Here is a 19,323-nt window from a genome sequence, read left to right as displayed (position 1 = left end):
AAGAGTTGAATCAGGTGACATGATGACATCATCACTGTGTTTTATTTTGACTTTAAAGTGTTCTGCATCTCTTAAGAAATGTTCAATAAACAAATTACTAATAACTTTTGTTCTTTTAATTCAGTTGCTCAGTGATCTTGTGTCCTCCTCAGGACTCTCCTGATTGGTCGCCTCGGACGAGGACGCGGTGACCACGTCCCACTCCAGCAGGACGCCCCTCTTCCTCAGGCTGTGGGTCAGCTGCTCTCTGTCCCGGGGGCCGGCGGTCCAGCGCTGCGCCGCCAGGCGGGTCAGCGCCGGGAGGCCGGGCAGAGCGCGCAGCAGCGCAGGCAGCCAGGCCGAGCAGGGGGCGGAGGTCAAAGGTCGCAGGCTGAGGTCGACGTCCTGCAGCGAGGCCAGGCCTCCCGCCGCCAGCAGGGCGGACCAGCCGTCCTCCCCCACGGAGCCATTGTAGGACACGTCCAACGTGCGCAGGGAGGACAGGACGCCACGTCGGCACGCGGCAGCTGGACCGCACCAACGAAGAAGAGCGTTGAAACTTTCATTAACTGTTTTTGTCAAATCGTTGAGCATTGTCCCTTCCATGCACCTGTGTGTGTGTGTGTGTGTGTGTGTGTGTGTGTGTGTGTTACCGAGGTGACGCAGGTCCTCGGTGGTGAGGTCACAGCTGCTGAGGCGGAGCTCCAGGACCACAGACGGCTGCAGAGCGTCCAGCAGCAGAGCCAGACGCCCGCCGACCACTTTACACCAAGACACGTCCACGCTGAGCAGGGCGGGCACCGCCAGGGCTGAGACGCACACACACACACACACACACACACAGAATACAATAAACTGAACTAGTAAATGATTAAATACATTTAAAGTCAAAAGGATGATTATATATATTCTATATTTGTATTGGTAATTTGCTTTTGTGTGTTTGAGGGGTCTTGTGTATTTAAAAATTAATTACATATGGTATCTTATAAAATAGAGTATGGTTGGAAGCGGTTGTCGTGGAAGCAGCAGGTTCATGAAGTGGTTTTGATATTAGTGACTGATATTAGTACATCATATTATATTAATAAATATTAGTAGTATCCGTCACCCAGAGCTGTGAAGCCGTCCCGGTTCAGGCTGCAGCTGTTGAGCGGCAGCCGCCTCATCTGAGGCAGCGGGAGGGCGGCGACCAGCTGGTCGACCACGCCCCCTGCCTCCTGATTGCAGGACACATCGAGCTGGGTCAGCCCCACCATAGAGGGAAGCACCTGGACTGGAGACAACGGGGTCACATGACTGACGACCTCTAACACACACACACTCACAGACACACACAGACACAGACTCACTCAGGGCCTCCAGATCGGAGCGCGTGAGCCGGCACAGGTGGAGGTCGAGGCTCTCCAGGTGCGTGAGGTGAGCCAGGTGGGGCGTGAGGGTCTCCAGGCCTCCAGCCAGACTCTTGTTACAGGACAGGTCCAACTCTCGCAATGACAGGTGATGGTGGAGTGAACCACCTGCAGGACAGTGATGGTGGGGGACCAGAATAAATGAACCAGACTCTTAGTCCAATTTAAAGGGATGAAAAACTCCCTGTAATGAAACATGAGGTTGAAATGATTATTTACTACCTTTTCAGTTAGTAAAAAGACAAAAAGTGAAGTGAGGTCGACGTAGTTCTGTGGCAGGTCGACACCAGCAGGTGGAATATGAATTAGCTTCAATTAACAATTAGCAACTAATTTAAAACATTACTTCACTGAGAGAAACTGTGTTCGCAGGTCTCCTACCGAGAGCCTCCAGGCCGCCGGGCCTCAGGCCGCAGTCCTGCAGGCGCAGCGCGGCGAGCGCGGCGGCGTGGGGGAGGCGGGAGGCGAGCGCCGCGAAGCCGCCGGCGTCCACTTCCTGTGCGAGCTGAGGGTTACAGGAGAGATCCAGCACGCAGAGCCCGGGGACAGCAGACACCGTCCCTGCTGATTACGCGTTACACAGACAGGGGGGTTAGGTGGGATCTCCCGGGGCATTCTGGGAAATGTATGAAATCAGGAAAGGAAGCCCCGGTGGTTACGGGTTAATGTCGGTACCCAGCGCCGCGGCGTCGGCCGCAGTGAGCCGGCAGGCCACCAGGTGGAGCTCCCTCAACGGAGGGGGGAGTTTACCCAGCAGGCATTGCAAAGCGACGCCGCCGACGCCGCTGTTCCAGGACAAATCCAGGACCTCCAGGAGAGGGACGGAGCAGAGGGCCTCGCCTGCACGGCAAACACATGTGTTTGAGCGGTGAGGAGCCCACGCAAACATCTGGAACCAACACAGTAGAACCAACAACGGACCTAAAACCTAAAGTGAGTGAACTGATCAGAAAGAAGAGCTGCGTAATAATGTCCAGCTGTTTGATTGATGGTCTAATTAATCAGAGTCACTAAATCTACGTTGACCGGAGGTGTTTTAGCACATTTGAATCTTTTGTTGGGATGATTGTGATTCACTATCAGTGAGGTAGCGTCGACCCACCCAGCGCCGCCACGTCGGCGGCGTTCAGCCTGCAGCTGCACAGCCTCAGAGCTCTGATCCCGCCCACCTGCTGCAGGTGAGAGGTCAACGCCGGCAGGCATCCGCCAATCAGCTCGTTCCAGGAGACGTCCAGCTCCTCCAGCCGGGGCAGCAGGCGGAGCAACGTGGCTGAGGGCGAAGACGGAGCGATTTAATGCAGCACGACTTCATCAGCGAAGCGATTAAAGCCGGAGAAAAGAAGTAGTGTCGTGTTTTAAAGTCAAACAGAGATTACTCTTAAAAAGTGAATATTTAAAGCTCAATCCAGAACTAAACTCAGGGTTCACAACAGAAAAAACATTGTCAAGACAATTTGTTTTGGCAAAGAATTGGTTCTAAAGTGAGACAATAAAAACCTGAATCTAAAGTGTGCTGTCATGTGTGTTTTTATAGACTAATGAATTACTCAAGAGATGAAGTCAAATATGTGAAACCGCTTTTTTTTTAAACAAAAAATGGATTAAAAATGTAAAATATATTTATATAAATTTATATAATTTATACTCCTTCATTTTTCAATCCAACATTTGATGTTTTACAGGGAAAAAATCCACATTCTTTAAAAAAAAAAAAAACACGATTTGTGCATAAAAGCTTCACCTAACTCCAGCAGGTCGGTGGCTGTGACGTCACAGTGAGACAGACGCAAGCTGCGGCCGTCGGCCTCCTTCCCCAACTTCTGCAGGAAGACGCACACCCGCCCCCAGCCGCCGTCCTGCTCGCCCCCCGCGGCCTCGGCCACGCCTGCAACACGCACACGCACACGCACTTCTTCTTCATCTATTAACATCTTCCCCTTGTCTGCAGCCATAAAAATGTGTGTACATCTTCATCTCCATTTAAATATGTATATATATATATATATGTATATATATATATATGTATATATATGTATATAATTATATAATGTGAAATATGGATGAATTGTTTGTGAGGTGAACCGAGAGTTTCCTCTGAAGCGTTTCCGGTGAACCGGGAATCGAACCTGAGGTCGGTCCCGTCTCCTCCGCGGCCTCCGGCACCGCCGTCCGGTCCCGGGACAGGAAGCGTCCCAGCGGCTTCCGGGCCGACGCCGCGCGCTTCCTGCGGATCTGGTTCATGAGGAGGTCGAGGGGGGAGGCCTTCGGACCGCCGCCGTCCCGCCCCCGCTGACCTCCTGACCAATGAGAGGAAAGAAAACCCAGAACACGTCATGTCCTTTAAACGCGCTCTTCTACTTCGTCAAATTGGAGTTATGGACATTGGGAAAGAAGTGATTTTATTAAAAAGGTAAATAGATGAAATATTATGGAAGCAGTGATAATCCTTCCTCACAGGAAGAATCTTCAAAAAAGTCGGAAATCACAGGATCTGGTTACACATTTACAAGCAGAGTGCATGAACTAGTAAATAAACCCTGATCTAGTGACTAAACACGTACTTTAGCAAATGTAAACGTGTTCTAATAAATGTACTGGAGTCAAAATAATGACTCTTACCTGCAGTCTCCATGAGCAGGTGAGAAGAGTTGAGCTCCAAAAGTGAGTGAAGTTCAAAATAAATAAAATAGACTCCAGTGTTTGTCCCGGTGATGCGTTCACGGTCCGTTTGTTCGTGGAGATAAAAACTACTCAAACTGTGATTAACGTCTGACGCATCAACTGCATCACAAACCTCCACCTTTTAGATTTTACCTCCCGGGGCTCCTTCTGCGAATGACTTCTGCCTCGCATCAACACCTGTATGACGTCACGTCCCGTGCTCGTCAGGTGGCTCATCCCGGAAGTGCCCCGCCAACAGTAAACTTGCGACTGGACTTGGAACGTTGGTGCCTTTTTTTTTTAATAATTCATTCTGAAGGGTTACTTATACCAGTGGTGAAATACTGGTGAGTTATTACATTCTACCAGATGAGTTACCATCATTAATCCCTATAAATGTTGAATAAAGCAACTCCTCATTCGAGGAGCTGGAACTAAAAAGAAATATATTGATACCTTTAAAAATAAAAACAATTTAATCAACCAATAATCAGAATCATTGCAGACAAACCCGTTTGAGGGATTTGATCACATGTATATATGTTATATTCATATCAATTTAAAGGTTAATTTTCATCTTCAGCTACAACAAAAGGAAACCAGACAAGAACTTTTCTTCCAAATGCATTTTATTAGATTTGACTGAAATCATTTATGTACTGAATGGAACTCCTCCTCTTCCTCCTCCTCCTCCTCGGTCTTCTTCTGCTGAAACAAAGGTAAAAACACCCAAGTAGAAAGGCTGAACTCAACTTCCCCGTGTTGCTGCCGAGGAAGAGGAGCAAAAGGAGAAACAAGCTTTAAAACACTGATGTGTCCTGTTCCCTTCGTCCCTTCCTTCCTTCCTTCCTTCCTTCCTTGTCAGGAAAAACCCACAACAACCCAAAACAAAAAGAGCAACGAAGAAGAGTGTGATGTTTGGTGACGTCGGCGGCGGCGGCTGCTGCTGCTTCCTCCTCAGTCGTCGTCCACTGTGGGTGTGATGGTCACGCCCCTCCTGATCTGCCCCCATCCAATCAGACTGAGGAACAACGAGGGGAGGAGCCAGTCAGATCACAACAAAGGCAGTTTAACGTTTATAATATTAAACTGCCGACTAAAGGACATTTTATCTGAATAACAAATTATTTCCTATTTAATGATCTTGGAAATTAAAGAACCTAAAACCTGTATCTTTTGCATTTGGACATAATTATTGTTGCTCCTCACCGCCAATGTTTCTCCACCCGTCGACTCAGAGCGATCTTCTCCCCGACCTCGGTGCAGACGGGGTTCGTGAGGACGATCTTGGCGAGGTCGGCCTTCACGGCGCTGACTCGGCCGCCCGTCGACAGCGAGCCGATGTTCACCATCAGCACTTCGTTCTTCGACAGCTTCTGGACCTGCGGAGACGATCGGAGACACCGGGACGCCGTCATCAACGTCTCCAAATAACATTTGAAAAAAAGACCGGTTGGACCCTACGGCGCTCGAGCCTCACCTTGGCGGCCTTTTTGTCCCCCTCGGTGCGGACTCCCAGCAGCCTCCGGAGCAGGAAGTAGGAGATCTCAAGCTCGGTGAAGATCTCCGGCAGCGCCCCGACGGCGCCCAGCACCTGACCGACCATACGGTCCGCCCGGCACAGCGTGGGGTCGATCTTGGTGCCCACACCTGCACACAGAGCTCACTGTGAGGAAGGGCTACGGATGGGAGTCGGGTGAGGCGACAACAGAGCGGCGCTGGAAATTAACCCATTTAATAGATCCCCCCCACCCCCCACACACCGATCAGGCCTCCGGGCGCGGCGTACTGAAGGTCGTTGTGCTCGGCGAACAAGGAGACGATCTTGGAAAAGATGGGTTTGCACATCAGCTTCCCCTCGTGGTCTTTGGACACGATGCCTGGTCGCACCTCGATCTCCTGGCCCACCTGGAGGTCACACAAGGGGGAGGGAGGGAGGGGGGGTTACATTTACTCTATTAAAAGAAACACCGAAGCAAAGAGCCGGCTCCAATGAGTCACCTTGAGGACTCCCTTCAGGATGCTCCCTCCGGCCACGCCTCCTTTCAAGTCGTCGACTTCGCAGCCCGGCTTGTTGACGTCGAAAGACCTGATGACTGAAACGCAGAAATGCAGCGTTTAAAAAGAGAGAGAAATAAAAACTAAAGACCACGAGAACAAATGGCGCAGGAGGTGCCTCTCACCGATGAGCCGGGGCTCGGAGATGAAGTCTCTGATGGGCACCGGGATCATTTTGACGATGTACTCGCAAACCACCTCGATGTTGTACTTGAGCTGTGCAGAGATGGGAATGATGGGGGCGCCCTCTGCCACCGTGCCTGCAGCACGAACATCAAACATCAAACGTCAGGACTTCAAAAAGGGACCCGAACAGCAGCTGAACTTCACACCACGTGAAATCTCACAGAACAGTTTTGTTAGGAAGGTCCCGACTCACCCTGCACGAAGGCGAGGATCTGCTCGTACTGCTCCTTGGCCTGGCTCTCCTTCACCAGGTCGATCTTGTTCTGCAGGATCAGGATGTGCTTCAGCTTCATGATCTCGATGGCCGCCAGGTGCTCCGACGTCTGGGGCTGAGGACACGACTCGTTACCGGCTGGAGGACAGAGACCAGGTCAGAGGACAGTAACACCCTGTATGTGTGTGTGTGAGAAGAGCGAGGGGGGGGCGGGCCTACCAATAAGCAGGAGGGCGGCATCCATCACAGCGGCTCCGTTCAACATGGTCGCCATCAAGATGTCGTGACCGGGGCAGTCGACGAAGGACACGTGTCTGAGAGAAGAAACATAAGAGTGATGCTTAAGAGTAAAACTGATTCAAAGGGTCCACGTTGGGGGACACGACCCGTTGTCTCTCTCGCTCTCGTCTCACCTGACCAGCTTGAAGTTGCCCTTCGTTCCGGGGATGTCTGACTGAAACTCGTCCGGAGTGCTGCTGCCACACGACCTGTAGCACTCTGGCCTGGGACAGCTGGGGTCGTCCAGCTTGTAGACCTGCGGCAACACGGAGGCGTCCCTTTAAAAACGCAGTCGCCCTCCCAAAAAAAAAAAAAAAAAGGTGGCCGCTTACCTTAGCGTTGGCATATCCTAGCTTGATGGTGATGTTCCTTTCCAACTCGTTCTTGAAGCGCACCGTGTGGACGCCGGAGATGGCCTTCACCACCGTGGACTTCCCGTGGGCCACGTGGCCGATGGTGCCTGGGAGAGAAGGTGGAGCCGGGCGTCAGAACAAGTCCGAGCTTCTCGCTGATGTCGCGGTTTTTCATGAAATGTTCTACGTACCAATGTTGATGGTGGCCTGCCTGCTGATGATCTCCTGGGAGAGAGGCGTCAGAGAGGAAACATCCTGCAGAGAAGAGATTCCAGGTTAGAGTTCATCAGGGTGAAACACAACCACGCAGTGAGAGAAGAGGAGCCCCTCGCTCTTTAATCCCAGAGGTGAACGGACACAAATGGAGGCGGGCAGACAGACACGGACCCACAATGAGTGCAAGTCAACACGCAAAGCTGAACACAAAAGGAGGATTTACATTATGTTGTAATATCAACACTAAGTAACACTACTTATTCACATATATTTACATGCCACATCACCCGTCTTTAATTGATCTGAACATTGTTTAATAGCCTGTACTTTAAGAACGATAATCACTTCCATTCATTGTCATTCAGCACCACCAGACTAACTTTACGTGTTGTTTACGTAATTACATGAAGCATTGGTGGAAATGAGGAACTGATAAATGTTTACAATCATTCTATTTAACTGCTTAATATAAAATCATGAAAGGTAGGTAGGCAACCTATGATCTATATCCCGATCATGTCACCATTTTAGAAAATGACCATACAAACAGAAACAGATGAAAACCGGAAACAAGAACCGGGTTAATTCTCTTTCATCTCTTGTTCCATCACTGTGACGAACCCCGTTGACCTTTTGGTAGATTTCACTTCAACACAGCAAACGATGCTAACGCATTAAACCGAACGGGACTGAAGAACACGCCACCGACACGGAACAAAGACGGCGAACACTTCGGCGCTGTAGACGGACGGCGTACACTCCCACGTTAGTCGCATTTGGAGCCGATAGCACGGTGTCGCTGTGCCGGTGGTACTCGCGGCGTTAGCATTGAACAACGGTTGCGTTAGCTCCCCGCCCGGCCGGGGGCCTGTCGTCATGTGCCGGATGGTAGCGGCGCAGCACCGGCGACCGGTGGGGGTTTCGGCAGAATCGGTGACACCCGGGAACCGACAGCGAGCGACATAAAGAAAACCCGAAGCTATGAAACCCGTTAACGTGACACTTACGAGAGAATTAAGGTCTTGTCTGGCCAAATGAGGCTGACCAAGCGTTGTACCAGACTCGTCACCCGCCATCTTGAATGAAAAGGGGACTGAATGAGGCGGCTCCGGCGAACGCCTGATCAACCGCCGAAAGCTGCTATATCAAAAAAAAAGAAAGAAAGCCCAGATTGATTAAAATTGTATGAGATTTATTTGTAGAATATAGTACATGAAATAAATTACAATAATGTGTCACTTTTGTATTTATTTTCGCTGATAGATGCCACAAAACGGTGTCTTCCTCTCGCTTGATTAACACCACGGGGTCCTTTCAAAACGTCTGATGCAATTTAATATAATTTTTCTAATGAAATAAATGCTTTTGATACATGACTAGCTATCATTTAAGACAGTACAATGCAGTCGTTTTAAGTACATTTTAAAAAGTAAATAAATGTATCGCGTGTCAGGTCACCTCGTTGTTCATTGACGTCATCAAATAGCATTCTGTAGTTCTGTTGTGTCTGTAGTTCTGTAGAAAAGCTGCCCCGCAGATGTCAAGGGACTAGCTTAAAAATGACTGCAAAAAATCGTATGTTTTTTAAAATATTTTTCAAGTACAGCTTTCAAAAAAGCCATGGTGAATAAAGTGTCATGAAAACAAACTACTCGAACATCACTACATCACATCTGTGTGTAGATTACTTGATTGTGTGCATTTTGACTACTGGGCCAGACCACCTGAGATCGGACTGTTAAAACTGTTGACTAAATACTGTCCGCCTCTGCCTCTCAGGGTGTATCTGGACAAAACACTTAAGTGGAAAAAGAACATTTATTGAGAACACTGTCCAGCAGTACACTAACATCTGGGTAAAACACATTCCATCTCTGCAGCTTCCTGGTCCTGAGCGCTTTGGTGGTGCCAAAGTGTGACACTGGTGTTAGTGAGTCCACCTGTTGTTGCTCCATGCATTCAGCCTCGCTCTTCCTTGAAACAGGAATTTAATGTTTTACAAGGGTTTTCTCTTGGAAATAAAATGTCTCTGTGCAATTACATTACATTACATTACATGTCATTTAGCTTTTATCCAAAGCGACGTACAATAAGTGCATTTCCACATAGAGATACAAACTCAGAAGAACAAGTAACAAGAGAGTGCAATGTCATCAAATAAGCTGGAGATAAGAGCCATTACAAGTACAATTTAAGTGCTGCTATTTGTTTACCTCACAAACCTTCAAATGTCTTTATTCTGCAATGTATTACGCCATTTTAATTTCTTCATTTTTAAATTCGCAAAATGAGTGCTGCATTTGACCATCATGCACAAGTGGAACATTCAAGAAAGGCCTGAATACCCGGCCCCCAGACGCCAATGTCCGCCCGACCCGGCCCCCAGACGGGTTCCCAAAAACAGGTTGTCAAAGGCGAACCCTGCTGAGTCCTTCCAAAGGTCGCGTCATTCTGTCAGGTAGAGGTGCTGATGCAGGCTGAAGGCAGGACTCAAATGCATGTCTCTCCGCCCGTACCGGGCCCCAGACGCCCGTCTCCACCCGTCCCGGCCCCCAGACTCCCATCCGGCCCTTGAGGGGGGGGTGGGGTCAGGGGTTGGGCCGCCGCCGCACAGCCCGGCGCCTGTTTTGTTGGTGAATAAAGAGCACCTTTTGGAAACTCCTGCATTTGAGTCCTGCCTTCAGCCTGCACCAGCACCTCTACCTGACATGTCTCTTATTTTCTTCGGCACGTTTTTATTGTTGGTTAAACCAGTTTGGGCCTTTTGGAGAACGCCCTAGGCAGAGTTACATAAGGTAAATAAAAGAAGATAAATGTTAGGATATCAGCCTAATCGTGCTTCGACTTGTTTTTGGCGTCTGGGGGCCGGGTCGGGCGGAGACGGGCGTCTGGGGGCCGGGTCGGGCGTCATTCTGTCAGGTAGAGGTGCTGGTGCAGGCTGAAGGCAGGACTCAAATGCATGTCTCTCCGCCCATCCCGGCCCCCAGACGCCCGTCTCCGCCCGTCCCGGCCCCCAGACGCCCGTCTCCACCCGTCCCGGCCCCCAGACGCCCGTCTCCTCCCGTGCCGGCCCCCAGAAGCCCGTCTCCTCCCGTCCCGGCCCCCAGACGCCCGTCTCCGCCCGTCCCGCCCCCCAGGCGCCCGTCTCCACCCGTCCCGGCCCCCAGACTCCCGTCCGGCCCTTGTCAGGGGTTGGGCCGCCGCCGCACAGCCCCGCGCCTGTTTTGTTGGTGAATAAAGAGAACCTTTTGGAAACTCCTGCATTTGAGTCCTGCCTTCAGCCTGCACCAGCACCTCTACCTGACATGTCTCTTATTTTCTTCGGCACGTTTTTATTGTTGGTTAAACCAGTTTGGGCCTTTTGGAGAACGCCCTAGGCAGAGTTACATAAGGTAAATAAAAGAAGACAAATGTTAGGATATCAGCCTAATCGTGCTTCGACTTGTTTTTGGCGTCTGGGGGCCGGGTCGGGCGTCATTCTGTCAGGTAGAGGTGCTGGTGCAGGCTGAAGGCAGGACTCAAATGCATGTCTCTCCGCCCGTCCCGGCCCCCAGACGCCCGTCTCCACCCGTCCCGGCCCCCAGACGCCCGTGCCGGCCCCCCAGAGGCCCGTCTCCTCCCGTCCCGGCCCCCGCCGCACAGCCCGGCGCCTGTTTTGTTGGTGAATAAAGAGAACCTTTTGGAAACTCCTGCATTTGAGTCCTGCCTTCAGCCTGCACCAGCACCTCTACCTGACATGTCTCTTATTTTCTTCGGCACGTTTTTATTGTTGGTTAAACCAGTTTGGGCCTTTTGGAGAACGCCCTAGGCAGAGTTACATAAGGTAAATAAAAGAAGACAAATGTTAGGATATCAGCCTAATCGTGCTTCGACTTATTTTTGGCGTCTGGGGGCCGGGTCGGGCGGAGACGGGCGTCTGGGGGCCGGGTCGGGCGTCATTCTGTCAGGTAGAGGTGCTGGTGCAGGCTGAAGGCAGGACTCAAATGCATGTCTCTCCGCCCGTCCCGGCCCCCAGACGCCCGTCTCCGCCCGTCCCGGCCCCCAGACGCCCGTCTCCACCCGTCCCGGCCCCCAGACGCCCGTCTCCTCCCGTGCCGGCCCCCAGAGGCCCGTCTCCTCCCGTCCCGGCCCCCAGACGCCCGTCTCCGCCCGTCCCGGCCTCCAGGTGCCTGTCTCCACCCGTCCCGGCCCCCAGACTCCCGTCCGGCCCTTGAGGGGGGGGGGGTCAGGGGTTGGGCCTGCCGCCGCATAGCCCGGCGCCTGTTTTGTTGGTGAATAAAGAGAACCTTTTGGAAACTCCTGCATTTGAGTCCTGCCTTCAGCCTGCACCAGCACCTCTACCTGACATGTCTCTTATTTTCTTCGGCACGTTTTTATTGTTGGTTAAACCAGTTTGGGCCTTTTGGAGAACGCCCTAGGCAGAGTTACATATGGTAAATAAGAGAAGACAAATGTTAGGATATCAGCCTAATCGTGCTTCGACTTGTTTTTGGCGTCTGGGGGCCGGTTCAGGCGTCATTCTGTCAGGTAGAGGTGCTGGTGCAGGCTGAAGGCAGGACTCAAATGCATGTCTCTCCGCCCGTCCCGGCCCCCAGACGCCCGTCTCCACCCGTCCTGGCCCCCAGACGCCCGTGCCGGCCCCCCAGAGGCCCGTCTCCTCCCGTCCCGGCCCCCGCCGCACAGCCCGGCGCCTGTTTTGTTGGTGAATAAAGAGAACCTTTTGGAAACTCCTGCATTTGAGTCCTGCCTTCAGCCTGCACCAGCACCTCTACCTGACATGTCTCTTATTTTCTTCGGCATGTTTTTATTGTTGGTTAAACCAGTTTGGGCCTTTTGGAGAACGCCCTAGGCAGAGTTACATAAGGTAAATAAAAGAAGACAAATGTTAGGATATCAGCCTAATCGTGCTTCGACTTATTTTTGGCGTCTGGGGGCCGGGTCGGGCGGAGACGGGCGTCTGGGGGCCGGGTCGGGCGTCATTCTGTCAGGTAGAGGTGCTGGTGCAGGCTGAAGGCAGGACTCAAATGCATGTCTCTCCGACCGTCCCGGCCCCCAGACGCCCGTCTCCTCCCGTCCCGGCCCCCAGACGCCCGTCTCCGCCCGTCCCGGCCCCCAGACTCCCATCCATCCCCATCTTGAGGGGGGGGTGGGGTCAGGGTTTGGGCTGCCGCCGCACAACCCGGCTCACACACGTTACGTGTACGCCACAGTTGAGCATTCACTGCCCGACATACTGTCTCACACGGTGTCTCACACACTGTCTCACACAGTGTCTCACACACGTTACGTGTACACCACACGCCCCAGTCGAGCATTCACTGCCCGACAGACTGTCTCACACGGTGTTTCACACAGTGTCTCACACACGTTACGTGTACACCACACGCCACAGTCTTACGTGTACACCACACGCCACAGTCGAGCATTCACTGCCCGACAGACCGTCTCACACGGTGTCTCACACATGTTACGGGTACACCACACGCCACAGTCGAGCATTCACTGCCCGACAGACTGTCTCACACGGTGTCTCACACACGTTACGTGTACGCCACAATCGAGCATTCACTGCCCGACAGACCGTCTCACACGGTGTCTCACACACGTTACGTGTACGCCACAGTCGAGCATTCACTGCCCGACAGACCGTCTCACACGGTGTCTCACACACGTTACGTGTACACCACACGCCACAGTCGAGCATTCACTGCCCGACAGACCGTCTCACACGGTGTCTCACACACGTTACGTGTACACCACACACCACAGTCGAGCATTCACTGCCCGACAGACTGTCTCACACGATGTCTCACACACGTTACGTGTACGCCACAGTCGAGCATTCACTGCCCGACAGACCGTCTCACACGGTGTCTCACACACGTTACGTGTACACCACACGCCACAGTCGAGCATTCACTGCCCAGCAGACTGTCTCACACGGTGTCTCACACAGGTTACGTGTACACCACACGCCACAGTCGAGCATTCACTGCCCGACAGACCGTCTCACACGGTGTCTCACACATGTTACGGGTACACCACACGCCACAGTCGAGCATTCACTGCCCGACAGACTGTCTCACACGGTGTCTCACACACGTTACGTGTACGCCACAATCGAGCATTCACTGCCCGACAGACCGTCTCACACGGTGTCTCACACACGTTACGTGTACGCCACAGTCGAGCATTCACTGCCCGACAGACCGTCTCACACGGTGTCTCACACACGTTACGTGTACACCACACGCCACAGTCGAGCATTCACTGCCCGACAGACTGTCTCACACGGTGTCTCACACATGTTACGTGTACACCACACGCCACAGTCGAGCATTCACTGCCCGACAGACCGTCTCACACGGTGTCTCACACGGTGTCTCACACACGTTACGTGTACACCACACGCCACAGTCGAGCATTCACTGCCCGACAGACTGTCTCACACGGTGTCTCACACACTGTCTCACACAGTGTCTCACACACTGTCCACCAATATACTGATCCGCCCATACACGGATTCACAATTCAAGGGGTTGGGTGTCTTGCTCAGGGGACACTTTCATGTAGCAGCCGGGGTTCAAACTGCCAATCGTGCAGTTTCGGTGTTATTGTGTCTGCTCCTCCTGGTATACCCATTCTCAGTGTCCCTTACTAACATCTTCCTCTTTAGTTTTTCCAGCTCAGTGGCTCTGTCTTGCATTCTCCTACCAAAGAACCCCAGAGTCCTTTTCTTCAACAAGAGGCAGATGTCCTCTAGGAGCAGCTGTTCATCCTCCAGTCGCTCGCTTTTCATCCGCTCAGCACAGAGGGTTGTCTCCAGAGTCCTGGTTTCCCCCTTAAGAGTCTCAAACTCTGTCTTCAGAGTCTCGTACTCTGTCGTACAGTTTGTCTGGGCGAGTTTGGTTGTTGCGTTTTTGAGGAGACTTCTGCTTTCTGAGAGGCACTTCTCAAGGTCGATGTTGGTGGACTTTAGGAGATCTGCCTCCTTACTAACCAGAAGCTTTTCTCCAGAGAGCTTCTCAATTACTTCCGTTTGAAGTTTTACCACCATCTTGACATCTTGGAGTCTCTCATTCAGATTGGAGATTTCCAACCCTTGTGTCGCAATGGTCTGACTTGCCTGGGTCATTTCTCCCTCATGATCTTTGACCCCTTTCTGGAGATCTGGGAGAGACTGTTTCAGACCGGAGATTTCGAGCCCTTGTCTCTCGATGGTCTTCTGAGCCTCAGACATTCTTGCCTCATAATCTCTGGTCGTCTTCTGGAGATCTTTAATATTCTCCTTCAGACTATAAATGTTTTGCCTTTGTCTCTCCATTGTCTTCTGAGCCACGTTCATCTCTTTCTTGTGAAGGCTTGAGGGAGATAGAGTGATTGAGAGAGTAGAGGAGGAACTAGGGGCTACATACCCTTCCTCCGGAACATCTTGGTTGACGCAGTACTCCTTCCAAAACTCCATTGTGTTTTGAAATTGCACAATGTAGTTTTGCTTCATTTCCGCCAGTTCAATCTCGGAAACCTTCGTCTTCCCAATGATACCGCAATCCTTTTTTGTTGATCGGAAGCAGGTTTCCTGAAGGAGCTTCCTTTCTTTATCCCATGATTCTTTCTCCTCGCGTAACTTGGCGATCTCATTCTTTTGCTCTGCTTCAACCTTCTGCAGATCAATGATTTTTTCGGAGGATTTTTGGATCGCTTCACTTAAAGTCAATCTTTGGAGTTTAGATTGTTTCTCAATGTCCTCCAGTTCGATCACCCGATCTGTCAGTTCGTTGATCGTCTTTGAGGACAAAGTTGCCCTCTCCATTGTATTATCCAGGGCGTCCTTGGGACTGATTATCTGATTGTTGTCAGCCATTAGTCTGCCTGTGTGTCCGTCGGGTTGAACGTCGTGTATTAAACGTGTGTGTCCGTCGGGTTGAACGTCGTGTACTAAGCTTCGAAACAGAAGGGATCACGGGATATTCTAAGATCACGGGTTGGTTGCTATGTGAACATCAATGCAAAAGGGGCGGGGCCTAAGATGACGTTTTCGTTGCCAGGTGAACACCAACGCAAAAGGGGTGTGACCGAAGATGACGTTTTGGTTGGCAGTTGAACAGCAAAATTAAAGGGGCGTGGCCTAAGAGAGGCGCGGTTTATCACCCTGAAACCGTTCAATATTCCGCCATTGTTTTTCCTCCGCATCAAACCTGGAAGACACAGCGACTCTGTACTCGCTGTGGAAGTCCTACTAACGTCGGACCTTCAACCTGAGTCGTGTTTTTGTACTAAATAGAATCCGTAGGCGCAGACGCCTCGATGAATTTCATCGACTTCCACAGAAACAGCGTCTGGATGAGTGCCGCATCTAGCGGTACCCGGTGCTAGCCGTTGCCCGTTTAAAAGCTCGTTGGTTCGGATCGGGCACCGGACCTCGCCGCCTTCGCATCATACTTCCACGCCGAGGGGGACTGTCCCGTGGAGAGACGTCGTGTGCATAAGCACATCCAAACACACGTTATCATTGAGCTAATGTCCTTAATGTTACTTAATATTAAGTATCCCAGTGAACATTCTTTGGTTGAAAAGACGTCTATGCCCGACGTTGAAAAGACGTTGCAAAATGGTTTAAAAGTGAAAGTTGTTTCAACGTCTATTCGTAGACGTTGAAAAGACGTCTATATTTAGACCACATATCAACGTGATTTTTAATACGGTAAAATGTCGTCCTCTACTTTGTGCTATAGCATTATTTTATAGGTGTAAAAAGAAATTACGTCCACATTTGTGCGTTTACCACCGATATTAAAAATCACGTTGAAAACGGGTCTAAACATAGACGTCTTTTCAACGTCTACGAATAGACGTTGAAACAACTTTCACTTTTAAACCAATTTTCAACGTCGGGTCAAAGACGTCTTTTCAACGGATAAATTGCTCGCTGGAAAAGTACAAGTTACACACAATCAGCTGTTGACAGTTGTCAATCATGTCAACAGCCCTTAACAAGGACAACACAATTTGATTAATTTGTATTTATTCATATCAATATAACACTAAACACTTTTCCTATACAAAACAGAATACAAACATTAATTATATTTTGTAAAAAAATAAACTATGAAAATATAAGTGGAGCAACAACATGAACCAGTTAGTTTAGAATTTAGTGTTTGTAAACCATTTTTCTGAATCATTGGCACTTCATTTTCAGATTCTGTAACAAGATCTGGCTCCGAGTCACTTGAATCCGGATCGTATACCTGAAATCAGCTCCGTCTCCCTCATCGTCACTTCAATGATTCAGAATGTGCAGAACACCCCTCAGTTGCAGATGCCTCTAGTCAACAAGTTAATTCAATTCAATTCATTTTATTTTGTTCAACCCAAAATGAAAAATAAGCCTGAGGGATCTTTACAGTCTGTAAACATGCAGCATCCCAAAACCATCACATCGGCACACGTAAAATTCACCTGCAACTGGACAAAACCTAAGGGAGAACAGCAGAGGAGTAGGTGTGTACAGAGAGAACAACACGTTCAATTCCTGACAGAAATTATTCAAATATTCAGAGTAGTACACCAGGTGTAAGGCAGGACAACTGCAGGGACAAACTCCATCAGATGTAACCTCCATCCACAGGAACCTGTGAGGAGGGAAGAACAAAGACTTTAGGGAAAAGGCAAAGTGTGTAATTTGGGTTTATGACAGTAATAAAAAAGTTTAATGGTGATAACAGCAGCAGGTGTTTGAGAACCCTTATTTATAAATTGTTTACTTATGACATTATAAACAATTTATGGCATTTCTGGAGTAACATTTCCAGGTATATTACACAGTACCATACTTTACAATGTTTAGCATGCAGTAACTTACAATGTTTTGGCTAGCTTGTTTACAGGCAACAACTTGTTGAATTCACCTGCAATCTGTGTTTAGGCCGCGTTGCTTTAAAAACGTGTATTTTCTACATGACATGGGAACGGCAATAATATGATATGGGTACAGCAACAACCTAACGCATTAGCAACACCAAACACACGGAAAATACTCTGTGAGGTTTACTTTTGGTCCAGTTCATGTTGAACGCTAGCATGCTCCGAGCTAGCATGCTAACTAGCAAACTATCTGCGCTAACGCTAACTAGCTTACCAAAATAACAGTCTTTCCCGTATCGAGTGGGCAGCACAAGTAAAATAACTGGTTATAGTTCCAGGTGTGCTTCATTCAAACACTCACGTACCTACAGAGTATTGGGGCCGGTAGCCGTGGTTGTTTCAGCCCGTTCACGTCGCTCTGCTCCCGGACACACTTCCCCTCGCGCTGCTCCCGGTGGAAGAACTTGCGCATGCGCGTTACAGATGTGATCAGAGTTACGTGTTTTCAACTAATGTTTGAAACGGCCCGCATTATTTTGTCCTTAAAGCATATTGTTACGCCTCCTCTCCCGAGCCGGGGTGGCGGCGTAACAGACACACACTCTGTATTTCCATATTCATGACGTTTTAAGAAAAATCTTAAATGCGTTGAAATCACGTCTTTGCGTAGACCAAATTTCGCCGACCACTTCATTCATTATTATGATAATCTTAATGATGTTATCGTCCTTACGTTACAACATGACACATAATCGAGAAATTTACCCGTTTCTAGCACGTTGAGGTTTCACGCACTTTTTCGCCGGTTGTTGAAAAGACGTTAAAATGAGGTCTTAGACGTTCAGACCTCATTTCAACCCGATTTCAACCATATTTCAACGTTGAAATTACGTCTTGTGCTCACTGGGATCAGTGTGTCCTTTAACAATAGAATTACCTTACACGTTATTGTACTATATTCAGTGCAGTGATGGGATGTTGTAAAAAGGGTCCGTGTAACTTTTGATTGTCCTTTATAGTCGTTTTTTCGTTTTTCGTTTGGAACCAAAAAATGAGACAGACTGACAACTTTTTACTGCGTTAATCCCTTTTGTGGTTTTTCCCAAACAACGAAAATGCGAAGCGTAGCCGCTAAAAGTACACAGCGATACTTCGCTGTTTGATGGAATGTAGTTGATAATACACGTAGTGGTAGAGCTAATAATATAGTTACTCATATAGTTTCATCAAAGTGCTTTGTGGTCGGTTGGCTCTGATATTTATTTTCCGCGCATTGCTTCAGACGCAGAGTGAACGTGTTCACATCTCCACCACTAGGTGGCAGAACACATGTGTTTAAACCATAGATTTAAATATATGTTATGTTTAAGTTATTGATCTGTTATTACAGATGTATTTAATGCTGTTTATTTCATGTGGTTTTTAGGGTTAATTTGCCACCATTGTTGTACACATCTTGTTTTATTCATTTCATTTAATAACCAAACATACATCTAATGAAGAAACTTTTGGTTTCTTCATATTAAACATTAGGAATAATGAACCTACATAATCATTTGTCACACTTCAATCCTGAATTGAATGTTTAAGCGGAAGAGGTCAAAGGACGAGAAAATCTAATGTTGGACTGTGTTCCAAAGAATATTACTTCATTTTTATTGTTACTATTTTGAAAAAAATAAGCAAGTAAGATACCACTGATTGCGCCCATGTTAGTTCCACCTCAAAGACAGATTTTAGGGACAGAGACATTTTATTTCCAAGAGAAAAGCATTGTAAAACGCCATCAGCAGCTGCAGAGTGAAGAGGTGGACTCACTAACAAGAGTCCCACTTTGGCACCACCAAAGCGCTCCGGACCAGGAAGCTGCAGAGATGGAATGTGCTTTACCCAGATGTTAGTGTACTGCTGGACAATTTTTCTCAAATTCCTAATTGGTGTTACAAGAAGATATTATCAGCACTTTTTATATGTATCTCTTTCTTCTACTTGTAAATAGGTCAAGTATAGAATGTGAAATGATGCCATGACTGGTCACTAGTTGTCCTGATTCTGTCCACCTCCAGAGTTACCATGGGACTCCTGGTTGCTGCTTTAT

The 19,323-nt window shown here is 49.2% G+C and overlaps 2 protein-coding genes across 3 annotated transcripts; both read right to left on the bottom strand.

Moving 5' to 3' along the window:
* Nucleotides 1–120: 120 nt before the first annotated feature.
* On the bottom strand, nucleotides 121–4,262 carry lrrc31 (leucine rich repeat containing 31). Of its 2 annotated transcripts, none has more exons than XM_062559093.1 (10): nucleotides 4,011–4,262; nucleotides 3,518–3,688; nucleotides 3,133–3,276; nucleotides 2,494–2,661; nucleotides 2,142–2,231; nucleotides 1,773–1,955; nucleotides 1,332–1,499; nucleotides 1,091–1,255; nucleotides 633–788; nucleotides 121–506 (listed from the first exon to the last, which is right to left on the bottom strand). In XM_062559093.1, exons 1-10 carry the CDS (start codon nucleotides 4,021–4,023, stop codon nucleotides 121–123), a joined length of 1,644 nt encoding a protein of 547 aa, XP_062415077.1. In that variant the 5' UTR covers nucleotides 4,024–4,262. The 2 variants fall into 2 exon arrangements, with proteins under 2 accessions (XP_062415077.1, XP_037311635.2); XM_037455738.2 differs by having other exon boundaries at nucleotides 2,067–2,231; nucleotides 4,011–4,261.
* Nucleotides 4,263–4,664: 402 nt separating this feature from the next.
* eif2s3 (eukaryotic translation initiation factor 2, subunit 3 gamma) lies at nucleotides 4,665–8,488 on the bottom strand. Its single transcript, XM_037455739.2, has 12 exons — nucleotides 8,366–8,488; nucleotides 7,334–7,397; nucleotides 7,122–7,249; nucleotides 6,924–7,045; nucleotides 6,730–6,824; nucleotides 6,490–6,648; nucleotides 6,236–6,370; nucleotides 6,054–6,148; nucleotides 5,816–5,960; nucleotides 5,533–5,702; nucleotides 5,262–5,434; nucleotides 4,665–5,073 (listed from the first exon to the last, which is right to left on the bottom strand). Exons 1-12 carry the CDS (start codon nucleotides 8,432–8,434, stop codon nucleotides 5,010–5,012), a joined length of 1,419 nt encoding a protein of 472 aa, XP_037311636.1. The 5' UTR covers nucleotides 8,435–8,488; the 3' UTR covers nucleotides 4,665–5,009.
* Between the last annotated feature and the right edge of the window lie 10,835 nt (nucleotides 8,489–19,323).

Source organism: Pungitius pungitius, chromosome 19 (genome assembly GCF_949316345.1).
Source record: "Pungitius pungitius chromosome 19, fPunPun2.1, whole genome shotgun sequence".
Taxonomy (NCBI): domain Eukaryota; kingdom Metazoa; phylum Chordata; class Actinopteri; order Perciformes; family Gasterosteidae; genus Pungitius; species Pungitius pungitius.
Note: the sequence above shows the minus strand (reverse complement) of the source record. Positions and strands in the feature narration are given on the sequence as shown.